Source organism: Mytilus californianus, unplaced genomic scaffold (assembly GCF_021869535.1).
Source record: "Mytilus californianus isolate M0D057914Y unplaced genomic scaffold, xbMytCali1.0.p SCAF_1, whole genome shotgun sequence".
NCBI classification, from domain to species: domain Eukaryota; kingdom Metazoa; phylum Mollusca; class Bivalvia; order Mytilida; family Mytilidae; genus Mytilus; species Mytilus californianus.
In genome coordinates, this window is record NW_026262581.1 from 141583907 (window position 1) to 141594896 (window position 10990).

The 10990-nt window shown below is 32.1% G+C and overlaps 1 protein-coding gene across 2 annotated transcripts in view; it reads left to right on the forward strand.

Annotated features, from left to right (window-relative positions):
- The window catches only part of LOC127737600 (ATP-binding cassette sub-family D member 3-like), a 125089-nt gene that overhangs the window by 47741 nt on the left and 66358 nt on the right, over nt 1-10990 (forward strand). For both annotated transcript variants that reach the window (XM_052248439.1, XM_052248448.1), the window contains exons 21-23: nt 6458-6523; nt 9575-9688; nt 10515-10565. In XM_052248439.1, coding sequence (XP_052104399.1) covers nt 6458-6523; nt 9575-9688; nt 10515-10565 — 231 coding nt within the window. The remainder of the gene's footprint in view (nt 1-6457; nt 6524-9574; nt 9689-10514; nt 10566-10990) is intronic.

The window sequence follows — 10990 nt, forward strand, 5'->3', positions numbered from 1 at the left end:
ACCCTAAACATATACAAGATATAAGTTGTTTTGCCTTATGGGTAGGTCTACATGGTAAAGGTTTACTGGACCCCATGACCCTAAACATATACATAATATAAGTTAAGACAACTTATGGGTAGGTCCACAAGGTAAAGGATTAATGGATGCCATCACCCTAAACATATACCGGATATAAGTTATTTAGCCTTATGGGTAAGTTATGGAACGCCACAGCTGTCTTATGTGGAACTCTGATATTACTTTATGTTGTTTTATTATTACTTGATGATATTTTGTCTTTACTTAATATGGTTTTGACATTACGTAATGATGTTTTGATATAACTCAATATGGAATAGTCATTACTTAATGATATTTCGATATTACAAGATATGGTTTCGTATTGACTTGATATAGTTTTGTCATTACTCAATATGGTTTTGTCATTACTCGATGTGGTTTCACCATTATTTAATGTGGTTGTGTCATTAATCAATGTGGTTTTAACATTACTTGATGTGAATGTGACTTAACGTTATGTAGTTGTTTCATTACATGATGTGGTTTTGTTATTTTGTAATGATGATTTGCATATTCTTTATATGATTTTAACATTACGTAATGATGTTTCAAAATTTGAAAATTTTACACTACATGATGTGTTTGTTTCATTATTTGATGTGTTCCTGTCATTCTTTGATGTGGTTATGCCATTACTTGATGAGGTAAAATCACGTGACCAATTCGGAAAAACCTGTTCTATTTTTAGATAGATTTCCATGTTGTATGTGCCTTGGATGAGTGTGGCCATCCATCGAATTAGAGGTTGGGTTACTGTTTGAGTTAAACTTTGAGTTAGTCTTCAATTTCGAATTCAAGTCATTATTAGAATTAAAGTTTTAGTTAGCATTGAGTTTCGAGTTGGACTTCGAGTTTGAGTCACATTTAAAGGTAAAGTTTTAGTTACAACATTAAATTTGAGTCACTTTTTGAGGTAGAGTTTGAGTAAGATTCGAATTTAAGTCTCATTTAGATTAATTAAGATTATGAGTTGAAATTCGAGCTTTCTTATATGAGTTCGTAATTAAATTTTCTATCGCGGAACAAGGACTTTTGCTAGGGTTTCCGAAAAGAGGGCTCCAGGTATGCGTACAAAAGATAAACAATGTTACAGTATACAAAACGCAACATAGAAGTTGAAATAAAGCTAGATGTGGTGTGATTGACAATGGGACAACTATCCAACAGAGTTTAAATGCAGTGGATGTAAGAAATACATATATATAGGCAACCGTACAGCCTTCAACACACCGTATAGTCAGCTACAAAAGGCCACCATGCACCATGTGAAAAAATTCAAACGAAAAAACAAATGGTCTTATTTATAAATAAACAATTTACAAAAAAAAATGACACACATTTATACAACGACAACAATTGAACTTCATGCTCCTGACTTGGGGCAGGTACATAAAGAAAGTGCACGTGGCGGAGTTTAACATGTATGTGAGCGCTAAATCCTAACCTTACATCGGACTGTTACATTTGTGTAACAGTACAATACGAGAAAAAAATGTAAACTAGACAAAGTGATGCCCCCGCACTCAACTCATTTAACTGCTTATACCCCAAAAATGACAAAAAAAAGTTCAATTATCTCCCAAAAGAGCAAAAGATAATAAAAATAAAAACCCTGACCACATGCACACCTTCAATATATGTACAAACAGCCAGCTGAGTGAAAACTTCCTAGCATTCAAACTGTAGGAGGAGTTATCTGGAAACGCTCTTCTTATGCAAGTAAATTTCCCAAAAAATTACAAAGTTCAACTATCTCCCAAAAGAGCAAATATTAATAAACATTAAACCCTGACCACATGCACACCTTCAATATATGTACAAACAGACAGTAAAGAGAAAACTTCCTAGGATTCAAACTGTAGGAGGAGTTATGCGGAATAACTATATACCCATAATGGGACGGACAGACGAACAGGGGTAAAACAATATGCCCCCCAACTTCCAGTTGCGGTGGCATACAAAACAGTTTCATTTGGCTGATTCAATAGATCGGTATGACTTGGTAATATAAATCCATCGGGGTGATCTCGGATGCTCCAGAAAGGCACCCGTCGTGTTATTCGAGAAAGTACAAACCCAGTGATTTGGTTTTATTTGGTAGTTTACATTCAAGGAAAAGATGACGGTATTATGGTTACGACCACTGGAACATGTCCGTCGTCACATGTGAAACAGATATTCCAAAAAGTTTATTTTTCAATTAGTGCGAGGTAGATCAGGGAATTCAATTGATTACAAATAAAATATTGATATTCGTATAAGTTCAAATGATCATTTACGCTAAAAAAAATTCGGAAAAATCTTATTTTATGGTATTGACACAACAAACCTATATTTCGTCGTCGATAGTGGCGTCGCCGTCTACATCTCCATTTTTTTTTTATTTCTATTGAGTTTAACCTTTCATTATACATGTTACTAAACATGTATGCCATCATAATTTTGTACTTTTAGAATATCATACTGTATTTGTTTACCTCGACTATTGTACCTGTATTTATATTGTATGTTTCTCTGTAAACTTGTATTTAGTTTTTTAGAGAATAAAGTATCTATGTATCTATCTATAGATCGTTAGGTTTCTAGTTTTTTATATTTTTCATTTCGGGACCTTTTACAGCTTACTATAGGGTATGGGTTTTGCTCATTGTTGAAAACCATACAGTTTTGTTTTTTTGTTAAATAAAACCGAATTAAACTGTTTTGACATGATAAATTTGTAAACCTCCATGAAGTGTTTTAAAACTTGTATAGGAGTTATTCCTCAATTTCAAGAAAAAGCATCTACAGAAAAACATTTTTTTTTTAATTTTGTTTTTACCGATAAATGTATAGATAAATGTACAGACGATCAACATGACGCTTTTACACTTACAGTAGCAATATCAGGTGAGACACATGGTTCCGTGGAATATTTTACAAATTTATTACAAAAATACTGCTTCCGATTGAGAACTTAGGATAAAAATAACAGGACCAAGTGGTTTGGGGATATCCCAATTATGTCCGAAATACTGTAAACTTTTTAATACTTTTTTTCTTATCATTGTCCGCCGTTCCCCTTTTTCATACCAAATAACTCTGAACAACCACTCGAACTTTAATTTGAACTTTAACTCAATGGATAGCGATACCCATCCAAAGCACATTAAACAAACGATATATTGAAATCTGTTTAAAAAAGAACATATTTTTTTCCGAATTGGTCACGTGGTTTTACCTCATCAGGTAATGGGATAACCACATCAAAGAATGACAGGAACACATCAAATAATGGAACAAACACATCATGTAGTGTAAAATCGTCAAATTTTGAAACATCATTGCGTAATGTTAAAATCATATAAAGAATAGGCAAATCATCATTACGAAATAACAAAACCACATCATGTAATGAAACAACTACATAACGTTAAGTCACATTCACATCAAGTAATGTTAAAACCACATTGACTAATGACACAACCACATTAAATAATGGTGAAACCACATCGAGTAATGACAAAACCATATTGAGTAATGACAAAACTATATCAAGTCAATATGAAACCATATCATGTAATATCGAAATATCATTAAGTAATGACTGTTCCATATTGAGTTATATCAAAACATCATTACGTAATGTCAAAACCATATTAAGTAAAGACAAAATATCATCAAGTAATAATAAAACAACATAAAGTAATATCAGAGTTCCACATAAGACAGCTGTGGCATTCCATAGTAAGTCCACATGGTATAGGATTACGGGATGCTATGACCCTAAACATATACAAGATATAAGTTATTTTGCCTTATGGGTAGGTCTACATGGTAAAGGTTTAATGGATGCCATGACCCTAAACATATACATGATATAAGTTAGTACAACTTATGGGCAGGTCTACATGGTAAAGGTTTAATATAATGCCATGACCCTAAACATATACAAGATATAAGTTATTTAGCCTTATGGATAGGTCCACAACGTATATAGGATTACTGGATGCACTGACCCTAAATATATACACGATATAAGTTAGTACAACTTATGGGCAAGTCTAAAGGTAAAGGTTTAATGGAAGCCATGGCCCTAAACATATACAAGATTTAAGTTATTAAGCCTTATGGGTATGTCAACATGGTATAGGATTACTGGATGCCTGACCCTAAACATATACACGATATAAGTTAGTACAAATTATGGGCAGGCCCACAAGGTAAAGGTTTAATGGATGCCCTAACCATAAACATACACATGATATAAGTTAGTACAACTTATGGGTAGGTCAATGTTTGGTTGGACTGGATCATCTTGTCAAATATAAGATTGTATAGGGAATTTTTAATTCTAGTCATAATTGCACCTTGTTAAATTGTCACTTGGTCAAATCGGCTCCCTTATCTTGTCAATGCAGTTTCTAGTTAAATCAGCAAGTAATATAGTTATCTTGACTATGGTTTGATATAATGGTTTTCAATAAAATATACTGTAATTGTTCACATCTTATTCCATTTATCAGGAAAATATTCATTATTGAAAAACATATTTTAATTAATTTTTATGCCCCCTGCAGAAGCGGAAAGGGAATTAAGTTTTACCCTTGTTCGTCTGTATGTAAGAACGTACATACATCCCAAAAGTTGGTTTCCGTTCTCTTAACTTTAGTTTGCCTCAACCAAATGTTATGAAACTTATACACAATGCTTATTACCATATAACACAGATCAAGTTTGAATTTTAGTGGCTTCACTTTAACCATTCTAAGGTTGTGCCCTTTAAAAACGGAAAATTTCTGTTCTTGGTTTGTGTTCCTTTATAAAAAAGTATCAATATCGGTTTTTTCTATTTGCAGTGAAACTTTTTTAAGAGACCACTTAAGGGGGACCAAAAAGAGGTTTCATAAGACAGGTGGTCTTACAGGTTCAATCTATAGGAAATGCACTACAGAGGGCCCTCAGATGTCTTTTTGTTTACCAAATGATCATTGTCAACTTCAAATCTTTCTGCTTTTTAGGTGAAAAATGGTTTCTAAATTGTAGAATAATTGCTATACTGTAATCTCATTTAAAATACAAAAACAAGACAACATTGTTCATGATTTGGACACAGATAGGCAAACAATTGTTTAATTTTATCTCAAAATCTTTGCTTGACTTTTTGGCCAAAATCTTTTAAAACAAGATGATTTCGTGTTTCTCATTTTGTTTACACTCAACTTTGAAACAAGTTTTAATTTGAATTTTAGAAAAATTAGAAATGGATTTGTAATTTTCAAGTTACATCCTTTAGAGGTTATTGAAGTTGAAAGGGCAATTTGTATGATACAAATTTCTTAAGAAATTGTTTAGTATTTTTCCATGTATATGTGAAATATCTTAATATAAGATCGCCATACCTGTTTAAAAAAATCAATCTGTTCTGTATATTAAATCACCTTATTTGAATATAACTTCCATTGTGTGCAGGCAATTAAAATGTTTCACATAAAAATCAGCCCACTAGGAAGTTAATAAGAACATGTTGAATCCTGATCAAGGTAATCAATAGATATTTTTAAAATACCATACCTGACCAAGTTTATATGACATAGGTCAATAATCATGTTACCAGACATTTTATAATGCAGGGATTTAAATTTTTTACTTCAGAAAATCTATGTCAATTTTGCTGTATAATATTTATAAACATTTAATGTGGTACAATTGTCACAGTTTGATGTCACATGTATCCTCTTATTCTAGGGTAATTGATCTTCAAGTTTATAATAGGACTACTTCAAATCATTGCTATTTTGTTAACAATTGCAGCTACATGAAATTCATCAATATAAAATCATTAATGCAGAAATGCAGCTCATTTAAGTTGGTATGGTTCATGTTATTCATCCTCACCAACTTACTTGTCTTGTGTTTAGATTTTTGCCTTCAATGCATATGGTGGTGATGACGGGTTTTATCCCATGTTAGGTCAAACCAAAAATAAAAAATTGGTATTTACACAAGGCAGATACAACATTTAACAGAGAGAGCAAAGACTCGAGATTCAGCTTAAAGTCCAAATAATTATGATGTGGTGAAAGGCCATTTCAATTTTTTTGATGTGACGACTGCCGACAACATCACAGCAAATTTGAAAAGGCTTTCATAATTATTTAGACTAGGGTCAGCTCTGAGTCAAAACAATGTGTCCTGTCTTGGTAGGATGATATGTCTTATGTAAAAACTGATACCTTGTGAACAAGCATATTAACAATCTGATTATCTGTCTCTGTGTGTTGGTCTTGTTAAATGCAGGGGTTATATTTATATCAATAACATTTTCTAGTATTGATATACATATATGTTTTATTTGCCACTAGACATTAAAAACCAATTTATTATCATCACTCTCAGAATATTTCTATTGTAGTTATGGCCATTATTTGGTGGCACAATGACAAAGCCAGAAAAAGGGAAATTATTTTATGTTCCTCAGGTAAGTCAATTTATTTTTTTGTTCTCGTACTAGGTAAACTTTGGCAACTTTGTTTATGTTTTACCATTCACTTGGTGTCAGTTGTCCATCTTTAACCTCCATCGTCTATCCACAGCCTGTTGTGTCATCAGTTAACTCTACTAAAGAATTTCCTATAATCTCGCCTGCCAATCAACATGTCCATTTTATAAAAAAATTGTCAGAAAATCATATTTTGTCGAGCCTTCGACTTTAGTCGAAAAAGCGAGACATAGCGATCCTACATTCCGTCGGCGTTGTCGTCTGCGGCGTCCACAAATATTCACTCTGTGGTTAAAGTTTTTGAAATTTTAATAACTTTCTTAAACTATCCTGGATTTCTACCAAACTTGGACAGAAGCTTGTTTATGATCATAAGATAGTATCCAGAAGTAAATTTTGTAAAAAAATAAATCCATTTTTTCCTTATTTTACTTTTCAATGGACTTAGATTTTCTGCCAGGAAACAACACATTCACTCTGTGGTTAAAGTTTTTAAAATTTTAATAACTTTCTTATACTATTTTGGATTTGTACCAAACTTGGACAGAAGCTTGTTTATGATCAAAAGCTAGTATCTAGAAGGAAATTTTGTAAAAAAATAAATCCATTTTTTCCATATTTTACTTTTAAATGGACTTAGATTTTCTGCCAGGAAACAACACATTCACTCTGTGGTTAAAGTTTTTAAAATTTTAATAACTTTCTTATGCTATTTTGGATTTCTACCAAACTTGGACAGAAGCTTGTTTATGATCATAAGATAGTATCCAGAAGTAAATTTTGTAAAAAAATAAATCCATTTTTTCCTTATTTTACTTTTAAATGGACTTAGATTTTCTGCCAGGAAACAACACATTCACTCTGTGGTTAAAGTTTTTAAAATTTTAATAACTTTCTTATACTATTTTGGATTTGTACCAAACTTGGACAGAAGCTTGTTTATGATCAAAAGCTAGTATCTAGAAGGAAATTTTGTAAAAAAATAAATCCATTTTTTTCAATATTTTACTTTTAAATGGACTTAGATTTTCTGCCAGGAAACAACACATTCACTCTGTGGTTAAAGTTTTTAAAATTTTAATAACTTTCTTATGCTATTTTGGATTTGTACCAAACTTGGACAGAAGCTTGTTTATGATCAAATGCTAGTATCTAGAAGGAAATTTTGTTTTCTTCCAGTTAACATTACATTCAGTCTGCAGTTAAAGTTTTTAAACATTTATTAGATTCATAAACTATCCTGGATTTTTACCAAACTTGGACAGAAGCTTCTTACAATCAAAAGATAGTATCAAGAGGAATATTTTTACTGATTTACTTCCTCATTTTTGTTGAGCCTGCGATTAACAGAAAAAGTAGGCGAGACACTGGGTTCCGCGAAACCCTTACGAATTTTATGAGTTATTGCTCCTAAATGTATTAGCACATCTTATTTCCAGTGATATTATATGGTCCTGCCTAGATAGTCATGGTTAATTGATTTTAAAACTTTTGCTTAGTTGTTTCATGTAAGTTTGTGATTTAGGTCAGTGAAAGGGGAACTACTAACTGTCAGTCCATGATATACAGTTGTAATAGTATTTGAACATCTCATTTGCATGGATACTGTATATCCTTGCTCGCTCAATCATTGTGACTGAAAACTCAGAAACTAATGTAATGCTTTAATTAGAAATAAAGAAAAACGCAACAGTATCAATGATAGAAGAGGGGCAAAAGATACCAAAGGGACAGTCAAACTCATAGATCGAAAATAAACTGACAACGCCATGGCTAAAAAAGAAAAAGATAAACAGACAAATAATAGTACACAAGACACAACACAGAAAACTAAAGACTAAGCAACACGAACCCCACCAAAAACTGGGGGTGATCTCAGGTGCTACGGAAGGGTAAGCAGATCCTGCTCCACATGATAGATTAAGTTAAGAAAACCCGTCTCCATAAGTTGTTTTTGTATTGGCACATCTCATTTCCATGGATATTGTATGGGTCCAACACCTGTCATGGTTCATTGACTTAAAAACTCTTGCATAGCAGACATGTTAAATATATGATTGGTATGTATGACTTTCATTGTAAATTTATTAATAGCATCATGTTGAAGTTGAATTTCAGTTGGTTTTTGTCGAGCCTTCGACTTTTGTCTAAAAAGCGAGACATAGCGATCCTACATTCCGTCGGCGGCGTCCACAAATATTCACTCTGTGGTTAAAGTTTTTGAAATTTTAATAACTTTCTTAAACTATCCTGGATTTCTACCAAATTTGGACAAAAGCTTGTTTATGATCATAAGATAGTATCCAGAAGTAAATTTTGTAAAAAAAAAATTCCTGTTTTTCCGTATTTTACTTATAAATGGACTTAGTTTTTCTGCCAGGAAACATTACATTCACTCTGTGGTTAAAGTTTTTAAAATTTTAATAACTTTCTCAAACTATCCTGGATTTGTACCAAACTTGGACAGAAGCTTGTTTATGATCATAAGATAGTATCCAGAAGTAAATTTAAAAAAAAAAAATCCTGTTTTCCGTATTTTACTTATAAGTGGACTTAGTTTCTCTGCCAGGAAACATTACATTCACTCTGTGGTTAAAGTTTTTAAAATTTTAATAACTTTCTTAAACTCTCCTGGATTTGTACCAAACATGGACTGAAGTTTGTTTATGATCAAAAGCTGGTATCTAGAAGGAAATTTTTATTAAAATTTTGTACTTGTTTATCCATATTTTACTTGTAAATGGACTTAGTTTTTCTTCGAGTTAACATTACATACAGTCTGCAGTTAAATTATTTAAAACATTTTTTAGATTCATAAACTATCCTGGATTTTAACCAAACTTGGACAGAAGTTTTTTACAATAAAAAAATTGTATGGAGAGGAATATTTTTATTAAATGTTTTCCTCATCTCATTTTTGTTGAGCCTGCGATTAACAGCAAAAGTAGGCGAGACACTGGGTTCCGCGGAACCCTTACAAATTTTTTTCTTATATATATATCTTACCTGAACAGTTTGTTTTTTCTACAGAGACCGTATATGACTGTGGGTACATTGAGAGATCAAGTAATATATCCTGATAGCAGAGACAACCAATTAAAGAAAGGAATAAGAGATGTTCAGTTAGAAGATATTCTTAAAAAGGTATTCTTTAATTGAAAAAAAAATGCTCTCTCTGAATAATGCTGGTTATTTAGATGGGGGACATTCTTTTACATTGGTTACAATGAAATACGACAATTCCCACTTAAATAGAATCGATAATTTTGCATTCAAAAAAGGGGTTGTCAAGATTTGTTGATGTTGTTATTCAACATGTGACCAAACAACACTGATAACTTAAAACCTGTGAACAATTGTGAATTAATGTGTTGTTCTGTTTGCCTTAAACATTTGTGAAATTAATGTGTTGTTCAGTAAGGCCTTAAACTTTTGTGAATTATTGTGTTGTTTGGTAAGGCCTTAAACTTTTGTGAATTAATGTGTTGTTCGGTCAGGCCTTAAACATTTGTGAATTAATCTGTTGTTTGGTCAGGCCTTAAATATTTCTTATAGTTGAATTCTCTATAAATATTCCTTTGAATAAGAAATATAGGATACTACAGGTTTAGTTTTATGACAGCTTAATATCTTGACTTACATCTTTATAAATAGCAAAAAAATGACATTAAGATTTTGTTGAGAACTTAACTTTATGACAAAAGAGATGATTTCAATTTAAAAAAAAGTAAACAGCAATGAATGGGTATTGACTGTATATCTCTTACTTTGATACAATATTGATTTCCGTGATAGAGAATTGCTTCTTAAATTATTAATGGAAGTCATGCCTTGGAAAGTGTTATAGATGGAATTGTGGATTTGTGTACAAAGTCTTATATTTCTTTCAGAATATAAAGATTGATGAATGATTAATTATTATTTATATGTAGAAGGTTTTTGTAATTAATTTTAAATTTTTACATTATAGGTACAGCTGGAGTACATCCTGGAAAGAGAAGGGGGCTGGGATTCTGTTCAAGTAAGTTTTGACTTGAAAGAGAAGGGGGCTGGGATTCTGTTCAAGTAAGTTTTGACAGATTTATTGATAAGTGTTGTTCTTTTGCTTTTCATTGTTTTAAGTGCATGAGGGGATTTTCTATCATGAATTTCAAATAAGTTTTGACTGGAAAGAGAAGGGGGCTGGGATTCTGTTCAAGTAAGTTTTGACTTGAAAGAGAAGGGGGCTGGGATTCTGTTCAAGTAAGTTTTGACTTGAAAGAGAAGGGGGCTGGGATTCTGTTCAAGTAAGTTTTGACTGGAAAGAGAAGGGGGCTGGGATTCTGTTCAAGTAAGTTTTGACTGGAAAGAGAAGGGGGCTGGGATTCTGTTCAAGTAAGTTTTGACTGGAAAGAGAAGGGGCTGGGATTCTGTTCAAGTAAGTTTTGACTGGAAAGAGAAGGAGAC